The sequence below is a fragment of the Cetorhinus maximus genome, chromosome 2 (genome assembly GCF_964194155.1).
Source record: "Cetorhinus maximus chromosome 2, sCetMax3.hap1.1, whole genome shotgun sequence".
In the NCBI taxonomy this organism is placed as follows: Eukaryota; Metazoa; Chordata; class Chondrichthyes; order Lamniformes; family Cetorhinidae; genus Cetorhinus; species Cetorhinus maximus.
This window is the reverse complement of record NC_135880.1, coordinates 226955342-226974458: the sequence shown is the minus strand read 5'-3', so window position 1 is coordinate 226974458 and position 19117 is coordinate 226955342. Positions and strand designations below refer to the sequence as shown.

Below are 19117 nucleotides of genomic sequence, written 5' to 3'. Positions count from 1 at the left end.
GATACCTGCACATGATCCAGCTCTTGATGATCTGTTTGGTGTCATATTTTGTTTGATAATTCCCCAGGTGAAGTGTCTTGGACATTTTGTTATGTTTAAAGCACTTTTATTACAAGTTGGTGTTGATTCCTGTCTCATCTCAGAGCTTTCTGACGGTGAGTTACAGAGGGACTGAAGGCAATATGTCAGCCTGAATTCACAACTAAATGAGAACAGATGGGCAAAGGGAGTGAAAAACACAAAGTATAGCCACTTCTTTCCTTTTAAAGATACTGTGGGGACTCCCTCCCTCCAACTCTGACATCCCCCCGACATGAGATGCTGGTTCTGTTTGTGGCTGATGAGGGAGAATCAGACCTGGGATTCTTTGCCACCTACCATTCGGTCAACAGAAGTGAGGGTGAGAAACAGCGCATTCATTCTGAAATCCCACAAAGGGCATCAAGGTGTGGACACGGGAGGTGGAGCAGGTGACTTTGCCCCAGTGGTCTTGGGCAGTGGGTTGCACTAACTCTTGCTCCAACTTGGACATTTATTATAACAGCTGGGCAGCTCTGCCAAACAAGCAATGATACCAGGAATATACCTGACAGCTCAGAGATGTTAACCCCGGTGAGATGATATCCCCGGTGAGATGTTATCCCCGGTGAGATGTTAACCCCGGTGAGATGTTATCCCCGGTGAGATGTTAACCCCGGTGAGGTGTTAACCCCAGTGAGGAGTTAACCCCGGTGAGGTGTTAACTCCGGTGAGATGGTAGCCCCGGTGAGATGGTAACCCCGGTGAGGTGTTAACCCCGGTGAGGTGTTAACCCCAGTGAGGTGTTAACCCCGGTGAGATGGTAGCCCCGGTGAGGTGTTAACCCCGGTGAGATGGTAGCCCCGGTGAGATGTTAACCCCGGTGAGATGGTAGCCCCAGTGAGGTGTTAACCCCGGTGAGATGTTAACCCCGGTGAGATGGTAGCCCCGGTGAGATGTTAACCCCGGTGAGATTTTAACCCCGGTGAGATGTTAACCCCGGTGAGATGGTAGCCCCGGTGAGGTGTTAACCCCGGTGAGGTGTTAACCCCGGTGAGATGGTAGCCCCGGTGAGATGTTAACCCCGGTGAGATGTTAACCCCGGTGAGATGTTAACCCTGGTGAGATGGTAGCCCCGGTGAGATGGTAGCCCCGGTGAGATGTTAACCCCGGTGAGATGGTAGCCCCGGTGAGATGGTAGCCCCGGTGAGGTGTTAACCCCGGTGAGATGGCTCCAATGTTCATTGGTCCAGAGGAGCAAAAATTCAAACTTAAACTTCAACTCCCCTTTCCTTTAAATCAAAGTTGAACTGTGGTATATCCCAAATCCTTATCTGAGTTAGTGACTTGTTATCATAAGAACATAAGATTAGAAATAGGAACAGGAGTAGGCCACTCGGCCCCTCAAGCCTGCCCCGCCATTCAATATGGTCACGGTTGATCTTATTGTGTTTCGATTTCCACATCCCCATCTAACCCCGATAACCTTTGATTCCCTTGCCTAACAAGAATCTATCTACCTCTGTCATATAAATATTCAGTGACCCCACCCCCAGCACCTTCTGAGGCAGAGAGTTCCAAAGTCGCACAACCCTCTGGGAGAAAAAATTTCTCCTCATCTCCTTATCACTTAGGCCTGTTGGGAATCCAGCATTTTCCCTTCCTCTAGGATTTTCTATCCACATTTGTAATATCTGGAGAGCAATCACACAGCACGCAGTATTGTTTAGAAGTTTGCAAGATGTCAGACTGTGTTAAATCACTCGTTCTTCCTTGTTTCTTGTGGCCCAGTGACATGCAGCCCCCATGAGTTCAGCTGTATAAACGGGCAGTGTGAAGCAATGCAGTGGGTGTGTGACGGCTGGAACGACTGCTCAGATGGCAGTGACGAGATGAACTGCAGTGGTGTCACCCACCTGCCTTACGGTATGTGAAAGGGTTACATGGGAACATGACACGTACTTACCTGTAGGAATGTAAGAACTGCTGGACAATAGAAGACTGAGGTCTTTCTAGTTCATCGACCATCCCGACAGTTACACATTGCAGTAGATTCCAGCATTTTTCCCACTACTGATGTCAGGCTGACAGGTCTGTAGTTCCCTGTTTTCTCTCTCTCCCTCCTTTCTTAAATAGTGGGGTTACATTTGCCACCTTCCAATCTACAGGATCAGTTCCAGAATCTAGAATTTTAAAAGATGATCACCAATGTATCTAACATCTCTACAGCCACTTCTTTCAACAATTTGGGGTGTAGATCATCAGCTTCAGCAGTCTATATACTTGAAATCCCATTGATTTCTCTGGTGCTTTTTTACTAATATTAATATCTTGCAGTTCCTCATTTACACTATTCCCTTGATTCTCCATAATTTCTGTGAGGCTTTTAGTATTTTCATCCATGAAAACACACACGGTATTTGTTTAGTTTCTATGCCATATTCTCCTTATTCCCTATTATAAATTCTCCTGACTCTGCTCGTAATGGACCCACATTTGTTTTGCTAATCCTTTCCTTTTTCCATACTTACAGAAGCTTTTACAGTTTTTAGTTTGTTTTCATGTTCTATTTTCCCTTTCTTCATTTTTTTCTTGGTCGTTATTTGCAGAATTCTAAAATGCTCCCTATCCTCAGACTTATCTATTTTTTGGCAACTTGATATGCCGCTTCCTTTGATCTAAAACAATCCTTGATTTCTTCTGTTAGCCACAGTGGGAACACTTTCCTTGCTGTTTTAGGGTTTTTGCGTGTTAAATGACTGTATTTTTGTTGTAAACTATGTATTAGTTCTTCAGATGTTAGCCATTGTCTGTCACCATCATACCTTTTAATGTAGTTTCCCAATCCACCACAGCCAATCTGCCCCTCACACTTTCATAGTTTCCTTTGCTTACATTTAAGACCCTAGTCTCTGATTGAACTACATCACTTTCAGACTTAATGTAAAATTCTATCATATTATGGTCACTCTTTCCTAAAGGCTCCTTTTACAACAAGATTATTAATTAGCCCGTTTTCATTGCACAATACTAAATCTAAAATAGCCTGATCCCTAGTTGGTTCCTCAACATACTCTTATAGAAAAGCATCCTGCACACATTCCAAAAACTCACCTTCCACAACATTAGCAATAATTTGGTTTACCCTCTCTGTATGTAGATTGAAATCCCCCATGATTACTGTATTACCCTTATTACATGCGCCTCTAATTTCCTGATTTACACTGTGATTTATGTTACCTCTGTTGTTTGGTGCCCCATAAAGAATTCCCACCAATGTTTTCTACCCCTTGCTGTTCCTTAGTTCCACCCAAATTGATGGGTTGAATTTTACGGCCCTCCATCTGGTGGGATCTTCTGGCCCCACCAAGTCAATGGACTTTTGAATGGCTCGCCACATTTTATGGCCAAAATTCCACCCATGTCTTGATCTTTAGAACTAAGGTCATCTCTACAGTACTAATGCCTTCTTTAATTAACAGAGCTACCCCACCGCCTTTTCCCAGATTCCTGTCCTTCCTTGGGTATTCAGCTCCCAGTTTTGGTTTCCTTGTAGCCATGCCTCTGTAATGACTATCAGGTCGTACATATAAATTTCTATTTGAACTGACAATTCACCTGTTTTATTGAAAATGCTGCAGGCATTCAGATACAGAGCCCTTACTTCAGTTCCTTTACTCTTTTTGTAAACTCTGGCCCTACCTGCTCGCACACACTCAATTATCTGGTTAAGCTGATCTTTTACTCTTTTTGGTCAAAAATTTGAGGACATTCTCACCCCTCTCCCCAAATTCCCTTTACTGCTTTCTCTGCTCTTCTAATGAAGTTTATGGCTCCTTTTTGAGAATTGAAATTGGGACATCCTTCCCTGAACTACCCCAAGTATCCTTTAGCACTCAGCCGAAGCAGCCATTACTCTTACCTGGACCTAGACAGTGTCATAAAATTGTTCCACCATGATAATGTTCCCGAGTTGTAACATAATCTACTACCCTAGTAAATTAAGCACAGGGCACAAGGTGAACCTGGGTAGATTTCTGGTCAATGATTCAGAGCCACTCTTAGCAGTACATATACCCACTGGACTGGGGGGGCAGGGAAGAGGGTAGACACAAGGATTGTGAAGCTGCTCCATAACTCGTGAAACTCTGATTTACCCAGAACATGTTCTGGATATTTTGCTCTTGTTTCCCAGAAACCGATTGTGAGAAGGTGGAGGTAGAAATGTGTCAAGGCCTCAGTTATAATGAGACTTCATTCCCCAATATCTGGCTTGGAATTCCAGATCAGAGAAGTGCTATTTCTACCCTGAAGGACTACAAGGTGAGTGGGCTCAGCTATTTCTACCATACCTGGTGATACCATAGTTTGTGCTGATACAGAATTCTCCATGCAAGACTCTTGTGTTCCAGTATAGTTTGTGTGGAGCAGCAGAGGTCCTACTGCCCCTCTATTTGTACGAGTGGCTTAACTTCTGTAAATATGTTTAATTAGTTAATTTTGAAATTGAGTCCAACTCAACCGTGTTCTGCTGATATCATCTCCCAGAACACATTGGAGAGAAATAAATGCACTGGGTATATAGAATTGTGTTAGTCCCAAACAGCACAAGGTCTTTGCAAAAACCCGGGGGCTTTGGGTTTGGAATGGATAAGGTCCACTTACCAGAAACCCAGCAAGAGGAAGTCAATATCCTGAAATGAAATTGTGCTGTGAGCAATGAGCTGTGAGGGATTTCCATCCTGTCACACACCTAGGGTTGTGCCAGCTGCAGTTTTGTTACCTTAAGGAAATGCAATATGGGAAGAGCAATCATTCGATCGATCCCATACCTTCAATATGCAGTGGATTCCCCATCATAGACTTCACTCCACTCATTTGTTCTCCGGTCGGAAAATCTGCTTCAATGTTCCCTGATACCCAAAGACAATCAAACCAATCTCCAAAATATTCTTACACCTTCACACCTGCACTATTACACCCCAGACTGCTGCCCTTCAACATACCCTCCCTCAGTGCAGGGAAGCCCCTCCCTCAGTGCAGGGAAGCCCCTCCCTCAGTGCAGGGAAGCCCCTCCCTCAGTGCAGGGAAGCCCCTCCCTCAGGGCAGGGAAGCCCCTCCCTCAGGGCAGGGAAGCCCCTCCCTCAGGGCAGGGAAGCCCCTCCCTCAGTGCAGGGAAGCCCCTCCCTCAGTGCAGGGAAGCCCCTCCCCCAGTGCAGGGAAGCCCCTCCCTCAGTGCAGGGAAGCCCCTCCCTCAGTGCAGGGAAGCCCCTCCCTCAGTGCAGGGAAGCCCCTCCCTCAGTGCAGGGAAGCCCCTCCCTCAGGGCAGGGAAGCCCCTCCCTCAGTGCAGGGAAGCCCCTCCCTCAGTGCATGGAAGCCCCTCCCTCAGTGCAGGGAAGCCCCTCCCTCAGTGCAGGGAAGCCCCTCCCTCAGTGCAGGGAAGCCCCTCCCTCAGTGCAGGGAAGCCCCTCCCTCAGTGCAGGGAAGCCCCTCCCTCAGTGCAGGGAAGCCCCTCCCCCAGTGCAGGGAAGCCCCTCCCTCAGTGCAGGGAAGCCCCTCCCTCAGTGCAGGGAAGCCCCTCCCCCAGTGCAGGGAAGCCCCTCCCTCAGTGCAGGGAAGCCCCTCCCTCAGTGCAGGGAAGCCCCTCCCCCAGTGCAGGGAAGCCCCTCCCTCAGTGCAGGGAAGCCCCTCCCCCAGTGCAGGGAAGCCCCTCCCTCAGTGCAGGGAAGCCCCTCCCTCAGTGCAGTACAATTCAGGATGAAAGCAAGATTTAAAGGAGTAGATGAGGTGAACCAAGTATTAGGTGATGCCAAGTTTGTGTTGTGTTTGGAGGTTGGAGGGGAGACCGAGGTACCTGGGGTGTTCTACAGTTTTGAGGTTCCATTAAACAGTGAGTCAGAGTAGGAAAGTGGGAATATTCTGTGGTGCCCAGATTTAATGTTGTGGATTTGAAGAAATAGTGAGAATCCTGGTCCCAAACAGCTATGAATCCAGATGTGTTTTGAGCGAGGGTAATGACACACTCCCTGCCATTTACTTCATGGAGTCTGTGACTGACAGCAGTGGAGGATGACCCAGTGGAGTCTGTGACTGACAGCAGTGGAGGATGATCCAGTGGAGTCTGTGACTGACAGCAGTGGAGGATGACCCAGTGGAGTCTGTGACTGACAGCAGTGGAGGATGATCCAGTGGAGTCTGTGACTGACAGCAGTGGAGGATGACCCAGTGGAGTCTGTGACTGACAGCAGTGGAGGATGACCCAGTGGAGTCTGTGACTGACAGCAGTGGAGGATGACCCAGTGGAGTCTGTGACTGACAGCAGTGGAGGATGATCCAGTGGAGTCTGTGACTGACAGCAGTGGAGGATGACCCAGTGGAGTCTGTGACTGACAGCAGTGGAGGATGATCCAGTGGAGTCTGTGACTGACAGCAGTGGAGGATGATCCAGTGGAGTCTGTGACTGACAGCAGTGGAGGATGATCCAGTGGAGTCTGTGACTGACAGCAGTGGAGGATGATCCAGTGGAGTCTGTGACTGACAGCAGTGGAGGATGACCCAGTGGAGTCTGTGACTGACAGCAGTGGAGGATGACCCAGTGGAGTCTGTGACTGACAGCAGTGGAGGATGACCCAGTGGAGTCTGTGACTGACAGCAGTGGAGGATGACCCAGTGGAGTCTGTGACTGACAGCAGTGGAGGATGACCCAGTGGAGTCTGTGACTGACAGCAGTGGAGGATGACCCAGTGGAGTCTGTGACTGACAGCAGTGGAGGATGATCCAGTGGAGTCTGTGACTGACAGCAGTGGAGGATGATCCAGTGGAGTCTGTGACTGACAGCAGTGGAGGATGATCCAGTGGAGTCTGTGACTGACAGCAGTGGAGGATGATCCAGTGGAGTCTGTGACTGACAGCAGTGGAGGATGATCCAGTGGAGTCTGTGACTGACAGCAGTGGAGGATGACCCAGTGGAGTCTGTGACTGACAGCAGTGGAGGATGACCCAGTGGAGTCTGTGACTGACAGCAGTGGAGGATGACCCAGTGGAGTCTGTGACTGACAGCAGTGGAGGATGATCCAGTGGAGTCTGTGACTGACAGCAGTGGAGGATGACCCAGTGGAGTCTGTGACTGACAGCAGTGGAGGATGACCCAGTGGAGTCTGTGACTGACAGCAGTGGAGGATGACCCAGTGGAGTCTGTGACTGACAGCAGTGGAGGATGATCCAGTGGAGTCTGTGACTGACAGCAGTGGAGGATGACCCAGTGGAGTCTGTGACTGACAGCAGTGGAGGATGACCCAGTGGAGTCTGTGACTGACAGCAGTGGAGGATGACCCAGTGGAGTCTGTGACTGACAGCAGTGGAGGATGACCCAGTGGAGTCTGTGACTGACAGCAGTGGAGGATGATCCAGTGGAGTCTGTGACTGACAGCAGTGGAGGATGATCCAGTGGAGTCTGTGACTGACAGCAGTGGAGGATGATCCAGTGGAGTCTGTGACTGACAGCAGTGGAGGATGATCCAGTGGAGTCTGTGACTGACAGCAGTGGAGGATGATCCAGTGGAGTCTGTGACTGACAGCAGTGGAGGATGACCCAGTGGAGTCTGTGACTGACAGCAGTGGAGGATGACCCAGTGGAGTCTGTGACTGACAGCAGTGGAGGATGACCCAGTGGAGTCTGTGACTGACAGCAGTGGAGGATGATCCAGTGGAGTCTGTGACTGACAGCAGTGGAGGATGATCCAGTGGAGTCTGTGACTGACAGCAGTGGAGGATGACCCAGTGGAGTCTGTGACTGACAGCAGTGGAGGATGATCCAGTGGAGTCTGTGACTGACAGCAGTGGAGGATGACCCAGTGGAGTCTGTGACTGACAGCAGTGGAGGATGATCCAGTGGAGTCTGTGACTGACAGCAGTGGAGGATGACCCAGTGGAGTCTGTGACTGACAGCAGTGGAGGATGACCCAGTGGAGTCTGTGACTGACAGCTGTGTTATCAGGAATTCTCTCCACGCTCTCAGCTTTCTGCTGAATGATTGGGTGTTTGATTTGGACTAACAAGGTTTCAGTGCTAACGATTCTGACCTGTTCTAATCCTTTGGTACCTGGATGTCCCAATACTAACACTTTATCCTTTCATTCCAACAGCTTCTGACTGAATTGGTCTGCTATGAGAATCTCCGCCTATTGACCTGCAGCATCTTTGTGCCCAAGTGCATAAGGGATGGTGGGGTAGTGCCACCCTGTCAGTCCCTCTGCCAGACTGCAGAAAAACAGTGTCAGCACTCACTTGAATCACTGGGCATAATGTGGCCTTTCAACTGTAACCTTTTCCCAGACTCTGATGACCCCATTGAATGTGTGAGACCATAGAGGGGTAACCCACCCAACCCATAGAGGGGTAACTCACCCGTCAATCCATAGAGGGGTAACCCACCCAACCCATAGAGGGGTAACCCACCCAACCCATAGAGGGGTAACCCACCCAATCCATAGAGGGGTAACCCCCCCAATCCATAGAGGGGTAACCCCCCCAATCCATAGAGGGGTAACTCCCCCCCCAATCCATAGAGGGGTAACCCCCCCAACCCATAGAGGGGTAACCCCCCCAACCCATAGAGGGGTAACCCCCCCAATCCATAGAGGGGTAACCCCCCCCCAATCCATAGAGGGGTAACCCCCCCCCAACCCATAGAGGGGTAACCCCCCCAACCCATAGAGGGGTAACCCCCCCCCAACCCATAGAGGGGTAACCCCCCCAACCCATAGAGGGGTAACCCCCCCAACCCATAGAGGGGTAACCCCCCCAAACCATAGAGGGGTAACCCCCCCAACCCATAGAGGGGTAACTCCCCCCCCACAACCCATAGAGGGGTAACTCCCCCCCCCCCAATCCATAGAGGGGTAACTCCCCCCCCACAACCCATAGAGGGGTAACTCCCCCCCCCCCAATCCATAGAGGGGTAACTCCCCCCCCACAACCCATAGAGGGGTAACTCCCCCCCACCCAACCCATAGAGGGGTAACTCCCCCCCAATCCATAGAGGGGTAACCCCCCCCCAATCCATAGAGGGGTAACTCCCCCCCACCCAACCCATAGAGGGGTAACTCCCCCCCAATCCATAGAGGGGTAACCCCCCCAATCCATAGAGGGGTAACTCCCCCCCAATCCATAGAGGGGTAACTCCCCCCCAACCCATAGAGGGGTAACCCCCCCAACCCATAGAGGGGTAACCCCCCCAATCCATAGAGGGGTAACCCCCCCAACCCATAGAGGGGTAACTCCCCCCCACCCAACCCATAGAGGGGTAACCCCCCCCAATCCATAGAGGGGTAACTCCCCCCCAATCCATAGAGGGGTAACTCCCCCCCCAATCCATAGAGGGGTAACTCCCCCCGATCCGATCCTTAGCTGCAGCTACCTTAACAACTGAAACCGGAATTGTTATAATTGCAGCACCCCTAACAGCAGCACCTAGGACACTGCAAAAACAAACCTCACTAAAACACAAGCTACACATTTCTTACTAAAAGTGAAGAGTTAGAATTTTAAATGTTCTCATATGCGCAGTTTTCTGCCTCCTTCAACAAGACCAAAGCTGCGAAGATGAAACTCAGATTTAAAAACACATCATGTTGGCCTCACAACTGCAAATGGACCGATGCGAGACTGGAATGTCACAATGTCCATACTTGCCTTATGGAAGGCATGATTTTATTTTGAAACAACATAAACTGTGTCAAAGTGACTTTCAAGCAGCCATTCTGATTTATCGTAAACATACTTACAGCTACACTGCATGTTTGCAGGTTCCTGGTAAATGAGATCACTGTTGCTATAACACGTCAATGTCTGCCTGGGTGGAGCTGACTCAATGGGGTAATTTTACCATAGGGTTATCAACCCTCCAGGATTAGCCTGGAGTCTCCAGGAATTGAAGATCAAACTGCAGGACAGTGCTGTGTGCAACCCCGGAGAAAAATCACCGGATATTCAAAAACAATCTTTGAACATTTCTCTTTCAGATATAGAAATATTGAAAATGGAGTAAAAAAAGGCTGTTTGGCTGATAGTCAAGCATCATCCAATTGGGTAATGAGTCTTTTTGCTTTCCAGTTGGCATAGGATGGCAGCAGGTCACAAGGATGGATGTGTTGGCCGATTAATAGCTGGAGCGTGGGGGAAGTCAAGTGATGAAACTTCCAGGAATACAGTTAATCATAGTTGGCGATATCTTATTCACTGACCCCAGCATGAAACTGATAGGATGGAGTGGAGAATTGATTTCACATCTGCCCAATTAGAAACTTGGGTGACGTGTAAAAGCGGCGTTGCTCCCAGTCCTGTCAGTTTTCCGATGAACAAGTTAACGTAAAATGGCTCCAATGTGTCAGTCAGGAGTCTAAAAGCAGTTTCCCAAAACCCACTGGGTGAAGATGATTCCCAGTGTGATATGAAGTCACACAGATCACCAGGCTCCTGGCTTTGATGTCCAGCCTGTGCAGAGCTGGCTAGTCTCAGCTGGGGCAGTACCTGGCAATGTCAAACTGACCTTACTTTTCATGTATTGGAAAGGGTTAGAAATCAGCCAGGGTCCCTAGTCCTGATCACTACCCAGTGACTGGTACTAGACAGTATGCTCATGCCTGCTTGCTGGGCACTGTATTTGGTTGATTTATGATGCCACAGAGCTGGGAAGACTGTGAAGCTGCTGCTGAGGATCACACTTGAAGAGTGATGATGTGGATGAGTTATCCAAGAAATCAGCATCTTCAGGAGAGGAGGGAAGAAAATGGGGGAAATAGTAAAGAAAAAGCTGGACAACAGCATTCTCAACGCTACATTATAATCAACAGTATTCTCAACACTACATTATAATCCACAGCATTCTCAACGCTACATTATAATCAACAGCATTCTCAACGCTACATTATAATCCACAGCATTCTCAACGCTACATTATAATCAACAGTATTCTCAACGCTACATTATAATCCACAGCATTCTCAACGCTACATTATAATCCACAGCATTCTCAACGCTACATTATAATCAACAGCATTCTCAACGCTACATTATAATCCACAGCATTCTCAACGCTACATTATAATCAACAGTATTCTCAACACTACATTATAATCCACAGCATTCTCAACGCTACATTATAATCAACAGCATTCTCAATGCTACATTATAATCCACAGCATTCTCAACGCTACATTATAATCCACAGCATTCTCAACGCTACATTATAATCAACAGCATTCTCAACACTACATTATAATCAACAGCATTCTCAACGCTACATTATAATCCACAGCATTCTCAATGCTACATTATAATCAACAGCATTCTCAACGCTACATTATAATCCACAGTATTCTCAACGCTACATTATAATCAACAGCATTCTCAACACTACATTATAATCCACAGCATTCTCAACGCTACATTATAATCAACAGCATTCTCAATGCTACATTATAATCAACAGCATTCTCAATGCTACATTATAATCAACAGCATTCTCAACGCTACATTATAATCAACAGCATTCTCAATGCTACATTATAATCCACAGCATTCTCAATGCTACATCATAATCAACAGCATTCTCAACGCTACATTATAATCCACAGCATTCTCAACGCTATATTATAATCAACAGCATTCTCAACACTACATTATAATCCACAGCATTCTCAACGCTACATTATAATCAACAGCATTCTCAACGCTACATTATAATCAACAGCATTCTCAACACTACATTATAATCCACAGCATTCTCAACGCTACATTATAATCAACAGCATTCTCAACGCTACATTATAATCCACAGCATTCTCAACGCTACATTATAATCCACAGCATTCTCAACGCTACATTATAATCAACAGCATTCTCAACGCTACATTATAATCCACAGCATTCTCAACACTACATTATAATCAACAGCATTCTCAACGCTACATTATAATCAACAGCATTCTCAACGCTACATTATAATCCACAGCATTCTCAATGCTACATTATAATCCACAGTATTCTCAATGCTACATTATAATCAACAGCATTCTCAACGCTACATTATAATCAACAGCATTCTCAACGCTACATTATAATCAACAGCATTCTCAACGCTACATTTTAATCCACAGCATTCTCAACGCTACATTATAATCCACTTCGTGCAAATGATCTGCATCTTGTATAACTTTATAACAACTCATTTAATTTACACACACAAATAAATAAATAAAGCAGCAACATGTTCACCAAATAAATCTGTTCTGATGAGTTGCAGTCTATCAGGATACTTGTATTGATGTTTTATCACACCTCTGAGAAATGCTTCATGGAAGATGAATTATGGAATGCAGTTTGAGTGAGCAGTTAACCTACTTTTCTTCATGTAGGTTGAGGGACAAATGTTGGATCCTCAGTGCCTGAGAATTCCCTGATCTTCATATAGCGCCTTTAACATTCATGTGGGCCTCTAGAACAAGGAGTTGGGGGATTGGTTTGATGTTATGAAATGGCCACACTTCAGGCTGTGCAGCACTCCCTCAATGTTCAATTGTTTGGTTAGATTGTCAGATCGAGGAGTGGACTGAGTGTTTATGCCACAGTGGTTTAGAAATTGTATAACACCACTGAACATCTGATTTGTTTTAGTTAACATTTATACTCTCAGAAGTCTTTCTTTGACAAGTAGACTGTCTTTGTGGGAATCGGTTTGCCTTTACTCAATCTGTTCCCAGTCCCTGTATCTTTACTCATTCTTTTCCCGTTCTCTGTCTTGTCTCATTTTGTTCCCGTTCCCTGTGCCTTTTCTCATCCTGTTGTTCCTGGTTTTGCCTCTGAGCGCACCAACCATTTCCTTCTGGAGTCAGAGCCAGTGGGTAGGAGTTTCTCATTCCCTTTGAACTGAGCTGAGTGGTGGAGTTGTCTGATTGGGAGATTGAGGGGCTGCACAGGGACGTACTGACAAAGCTGCCAGTAGCAAAGAGCTGTCACCACCACTCACAGTTTCACTTCTCGCAAAACTAGAAAACATTTCATCTTTATGGTAAGTTATTTAATGTATTTTTCAAACGGTGTCTCTAGTTTTCCAAGCGCAGTTAAGGAATGGAACTTAAAATCTTCCTAACAATCTGAGCACTTGCTGCGCACACTCCTACAGCCTTAACGGAGCAGCTTTAACATACAATTCTGTGGATGTGCAGGCTCCAGACTGCAGTCTGAGAGGTTTTAACTGTTCCTTAGAACTCCAACTCTGTAATTCTATTTCATTTCACACGAATCAGAACATTGGGAGTATGGAGCAAATTGAAAACATGGACTCTCAGTTCATTCAACAGATAAGGAGATTTAAAGGGGGACTATACTTCATGAAGAATTTTTCAAAAACTATTTTACAGTGTGTGACAGGACAGTCTGTCTGGGGTAATTATGCTTCACCGTGTTGTGTTTGTAATGAGATGAATAAATGGTTTATTAAATTCTCTTGAACCTCCAGTTTTGGCAGCTGGACATTTGCCTTTTATTTTGAGGTCAGTTTACAATAACAGAAATGAGATTACTTGAGTCACAAGACCATATAAACACTGCAGGGGAGTAACAGAGGGAGCTCAGAACGCAGCCAATACTTTTAATTAAAGGGGCATGGTTTTCACCACCTATCGTTTGACAATCCCTTAAATGTGCAATGTAATGGTATAAATAAGAATAAAATGCATCACATAATCACTTGTGTACAACGTTGTCAGGTCAGACTGTTCTTCCGAATCCCTGGACTCTGATGAGCACTTTCTCAAACACAGTAGATCCCTCTCCCACTGAGTGGACAACAGATCACATCCAGAGGTCAGGCCCTGGGTCCACTCTATGCTGAAAAGGGACAGTCTGTGTGAGCGGTCCAGTGGTCATCATTACGTCTGTAAAGACAATGAAGGAACCATACAAGATTTGCAACCAAGCAGACAGCCAACCTCTAGGTTACAGAGACAGACAACGAGACAGCTTCAAATCAGCAAGATCCAATTGGGAGGCTAAGCCAGAGACTGCAATTCACAGATATCTCCCAACCTGCAACAAACATTCAGTCTCCTGGTTATGGCTCCTGGTTTGGTGGTCCTGAGTCAATGGGTCAATGGATGAGCAGCTTGATTTGATCATTTTGAGTGGCCCTGTGGGGTGAGACAAAGGATGACGGAAGAGAATATTCTCTTTCCAAATATTGGTCAAGGACAGTCTGCCCCTTCTCTCCTGAAATATTGAATACCTCCTCCAGGAGGCTCTGATCCATTGGCACCAAGTGTGAGCTTTCACCTAGTTCCTCACTGACACCCCCTGACCTTTGGCTCAGGCAATGTAAAGGAGGATTTACTTAAATGGTCACCCTGTCACTCTCAAAGGAAACCTGGATTAATATGGATTCATGTATGCAGTAAAGAAAAAGGCCATTCTATCCATTGTATCTGTGCCAACTCTTTGAGAGGACTTTCCAAGTAATCCCACTTGGTTTGCTCTTTCCCTAGCCCTGTGAATTTCCCCTTCAAATATTTATCCAATTTCCTTTCAAAAGTTAATATTGAATCTGCTTTCACTGCTCTTGCAGACAGTGCATTCCAGATCACAACAACTTGATGTGTAAAAGTATTATTATCCTCACCCTCCCAGCGGTTCTTTTACCAATCACCTCAAACCTGAGACTTTTGATTACTAACCCTCCCCACTGTAAAGTTTCTCCTTATTTACTCTATTAAAACCCCTTATAATATGGAATACCTCAATTAAAATTCCTCTTATGCTTCTCTGCTTTAAGGAGAACACCCCAGTTTCTCAAATCTTTCTATGAAACTGAACTCATGCTCTGTACCGTTTTAGTAAACCTCCTGCGCACTCTCTACAAACTCTTGAAATCCTTCCTCAAGTGTGGTTCCCAGAATTAGATTCAGTTCTCCAGCTGGGGCCTAACCAGTCATTCCTTTTTGCTCTACAGGGTCGGAGTCTCTCCCTGAACCTCAGGATGAGTTGTATTACCCTGTCCGTGTTACTCTTGTTGCTGCCAAGTGCCTCGGCCAACATTAAGGACAACAACCTTTCCGGATTTTGTGATGGTCATCCAGGAATTCCAGGAACTCCGGGACGTAATGGGTATCCAGGTCTGGCAGGGCGGGATGGGAGAAGTGGGAGGGATGGAATGCCTGGAGTACCAGGACACAAAGGTGATGCAGGAATACAAGGTAAGGATCATGTCACAACTTCCTGCTGCTCCTGGCTGCTGTCTCAGAGCTCATTGATATAAACTCTCAGATAAAAGCAAAATAAGATAAGTTATAAACACTTGTGTTAAAAATATGACCAAACTGAAACCAACAAATAATTTTAAACCAAAGAGCCTCACAGTCGTTAGATTTTATTATAAAGTGCAATATTGGGTGAGGATGGGACTGATTCACCTGTGATGCCCCATGGTTGAATTGCCTGCCAACACCCACTGCAGTGAGACCCCAGTTCAGGCACTCCTGGAGCCCATGGGATGTACATCAGTGCCTTCAAATGAAGAGAGAAAGGAGAACAAAACAAAAATAGTTTCTGTCTAATGAGTGGGTTGTTGCAGTCAGTTTGGATTTGTGCTCCGAGAGAGCCAGACTCTGCTCTCTGTCCCTCCTCCCCAGATTAGAGACATGACCACAAGACTGGATGTAACATTGAGCCATGTGTGAAACATAGACCCTCCGCAATCCTTATCTTAGTCAATTTGCTCCAGCATTTTGGTTATAAGCGTCATTTGTGATACAGACAGACGTTCTCTACATATTGAATTCCTTCATCTTAGCCAATGCCATTGAGGTGCTCCAATCTGAGGCACTATCCTAGAGTTTGACATTTTTATTTTCTTTGTATATCAGAGCACAATAATATAAACTGTGTCGAAACTACAGAGATGGACAGACCGTGACTTGCTCCCACGGACAAAAAGTTTTGTCAAACCCTCGTTCTCCCCCATGCCTGCAGTGCCCCTTTAAGTTTATGGTTTTCAGTAATGGTTTAGTTGCTTATTACTCATTTCTGTTCTTAATCATATTCAGCTGGAAGTATACGGGGAGTTGGGAGGGGTGTCTGGGGCCTAGGAGCAGCGATCTGGGTAACTAAGTAATTCTATTTTGTTTTCTTTTAAAGTAAGTTGGAGCACGCCCCTGGGCCTGTTTTGCTTTAGTCTGATCAAAAACCCCCCACTGTTTCTTTTGATATAGTGTCCCATACAACTTCTCTGGACTGATTCCCGGGACTTGTACTTGCTTCTGTTTACGAAGCCAGCCGTAGACTCTCAGCTTTGGGAAGTCCAGGTTTTCTTTGCCTTGGCTGAAGTTGCTGATTTGGGCTGGGATAAGGGTTCTGCAGGCACCAGCTGTCCACTCACTGCCTCACCCCCGTGACTGCCTGTGTTCCAGGCAGTGAGTGTGGTCGGGGATGTGACTGTGGAATAAGATCCGAATTTGCTGGATTTACACAGCTGGTCAATCAGCTGTAAAATTAGCATTTCAAAAGCATAACACCTTTAACACAGTCAAACAATCCAATGCCTTTCACAGGAACATTATCAAACAAAATCTGACACTGAGCCACAAAAACGAGATATAGATGACCAAAAGTAAAAAAGGGTCAAAGAAGTAGGTTTAAAGGAGTATGTTAAAGAAGGAAAGAGAGGCAGAGAGGTTTAGGGAGTGAATTCCAAGCATTAGGACCCAAGCAACTGAAGGCACAGCTGCCAATAGTGGATTGAAGGCTGCACAAGAGGCCAGAATTGGAGGAAAACAGATTTCTTGGAGAGTTGTCACATTGGATACTTGAATCCATCTCTTCCAGTTACAGATGCTGACTGATCTGCTGATTTAGAGTTGTTGTCTTTCTGCTATTTGACAGTGGACTGCTTCACAGCCAAACCCAATCCTGGCCTACATCCAACATCCACATGAGTGCATTTTCCAGTAAGAATCCACTGATATTTATTAGGAATAAGAACCCTGACTCACTACTGCTGCCATTGCCAGTGAGCACTGATGGCAATTATTATAACTCAGGCCTGAGCATGGTCAGAAACTTGCTCCTTCCTGCTCTGTGCCACATCAGGTGGCACATCCACCCACTGAGCCATCAAAAGGAGTTAAACTTTGAACTTGAAAGGCTGAGTCTAGCATGTTCTGGAGCCAACCAGAGAGCAGTTTACATTAGACTTGGTTTTGTGTAATGTGACAGGATTAATTAATGACCTCAGGGTAAAGGCACCCTCAGGTAGCAGTGATCACAATATGATTGAATTTTACATCCAGGGTGAAAGGGAGAAGAGTGGGTCTAAGACTAGTATCTTAAACTTAAATAAGGACAACTATATAAGGATGAAAGCTGAGGTAGCTGAAGTGAACTGGGAAACTGGGCTAGAGGATAGATCAATAAAGAAGCAGTGGCAGACAGTTAAGGGGATATTTCAGAGTATTCAGAATAATTATATTCCTACTATAAAGAAAAATTCTAAAGGGAGAACCCACCATCCATAGTTAACTAAAGATGTTAGGGAAAGCATCAAACTGAAGGAAAAAGCATATAACTGTGCAAAGATGAGTGGCAGGTCAGGTGATTGTTCAGGATATAAAGAATGGCAGGGAATGACTAAAAGGTTAATCAGGAGAAAGAAATTAGAGTTTGAGAGGAAGCTAGTTAAAAATGTAGAAACAGATAGCAAGAGTTTCCACAGGTATTTAAACAGGAAAAGAGGAAGTAAAGTGAGTGTTGGTCCTCTAGAGAGTGACAGTGGGGAGTTAATAGTAGATAATAAGGAAATGACAGATGAAATGAACAAATATTTTGCTACTGTCTTCACTTTAGAGGATTCAAAAACATTCCAGTAATAGCTGTAAATCAGGAGGGGGAGGGGAGAGGGGAACTTGGTGAAATTACAATCACTGGGGAAGTGGTATTGAGCAAACTGATGGAGCTGTGGGCTGACAAGTCTCTAGGTCCAGATGGACTTCATCCTAGAGTCTTAGAAGAGATGGCTAATGAGGTAGTAGATATGTTGATTTTCCAAAATTCACTTGATTCTGGAAAGGTTCCATCAAGCTGGAAAGTAGCATAAATAACCCCTCTATTCAAGAAGGGAGGGAGGCAGAAAACAGGAAACTATAGGCCAGTTAGCTTGAATCTGTCATGGGGAAGGTGTTAGAATCGATCATTATGGAGGTTATAGCTGGGCACTTAGAAAATCTCAAGGTAATCGGGAAGAATCAGATGGTTTTGTGAAAGGGAAATCATGTTTAACCAATTTATTAGAGTTCTTTGAAGGAGTAACATGTGCTGTGGATAAAGGGGAACCTGTAGACGTGCTGTAGTTGGATTTCCAGAAGGCATTTGATAAGAGCTTATTGCAGAAAATAAAAGCGCATGGTGTAGGGGGTAACATATTAGCATGCATAGAGGATAAGCTGGCTGGCAGAAAACAGAGAGTGTGCATAAATGGGTCTTTTTCGGATTGACAGGATGTGATGAGTGGAGTCCCACAGGGGTCTGTGCTGGGGCCTCAACTTTTTACAATTTATATCAATGACTTAGATGAGGAGAGCGAAGATACGGTAGCTAAATTTGCAGACAACATAAAGATAGGTAGGAAAGTATGTTGTGAAGAAGACATAAGGAATTTGCAGACAAATATAGATAGGTTGAGTGAGGGGGCAAAAATCAGCCAGATGGAATATAATGTGGGAAAATGTGAAGCTGTTCACTTTGGCAGGAAGAATAAAAAAGCAGAGTATTACTTAAACAGAGAACGACTGCAGGATTCCGAGGCACAGAGGGACCTAGGTGTTCTAGTGTATGAGTCACAACAGGTTAGTAAGTAGGTACAGCAAGTAATTAAGGCGGCTAATGGAATGCTATACTTTATTATGAGAGGAATTGAACATAAAAGTAAGGATCTGTATCTGTACCTTGCTCATCCTGCTTTCTACCCTTAATGTCACCTATTAGCACATTTCTTAGCTAATATCACTACCGTCAACACCTCTTTGTCCTTTTGTCTGTGACATCTTTTGGTTA

At 45.7% G+C, this 19117-nt stretch overlaps 1 protein-coding gene and 1 long non-coding RNA gene across 5 annotated transcripts in view; one reads left to right on the top strand and one right to left on the bottom strand.

Annotated features, from left to right (window-relative positions):
- Positions 1 to 19117, bottom strand: part of LOC144671623 (uncharacterized) — a 1108978-nt gene that overhangs the window by 806155 nt on the left and 283706 nt on the right. The window lies entirely within an intron of this gene.
- c1qtnf5 (C1q and TNF related 5) overlaps positions 1 to 19117 on the top strand; it is a 179145-nt gene that overhangs the window by 155042 nt on the left and 4986 nt on the right. For 2 of the 4 annotated variants that reach the window (XM_078533355.1, XM_078533348.1), the window contains 4 exons: positions 270 to 400; positions 1810 to 1944; positions 4214 to 4341; positions 15024 to 15267. In XM_078533355.1, coding sequence (XP_078389481.1) covers positions 270 to 400; positions 1810 to 1944; positions 4214 to 4341; positions 15024 to 15267 — 638 coding nt within the window. Of the gene's footprint in view, positions 1 to 269; positions 401 to 1809; positions 1945 to 4213; positions 4342 to 12349; positions 14168 to 15023; positions 15268 to 19117 lie in introns of those variants that run through there. The other 2 variants (XM_078533374.1, XM_078533364.1) reach the window with 2 other exon arrangements.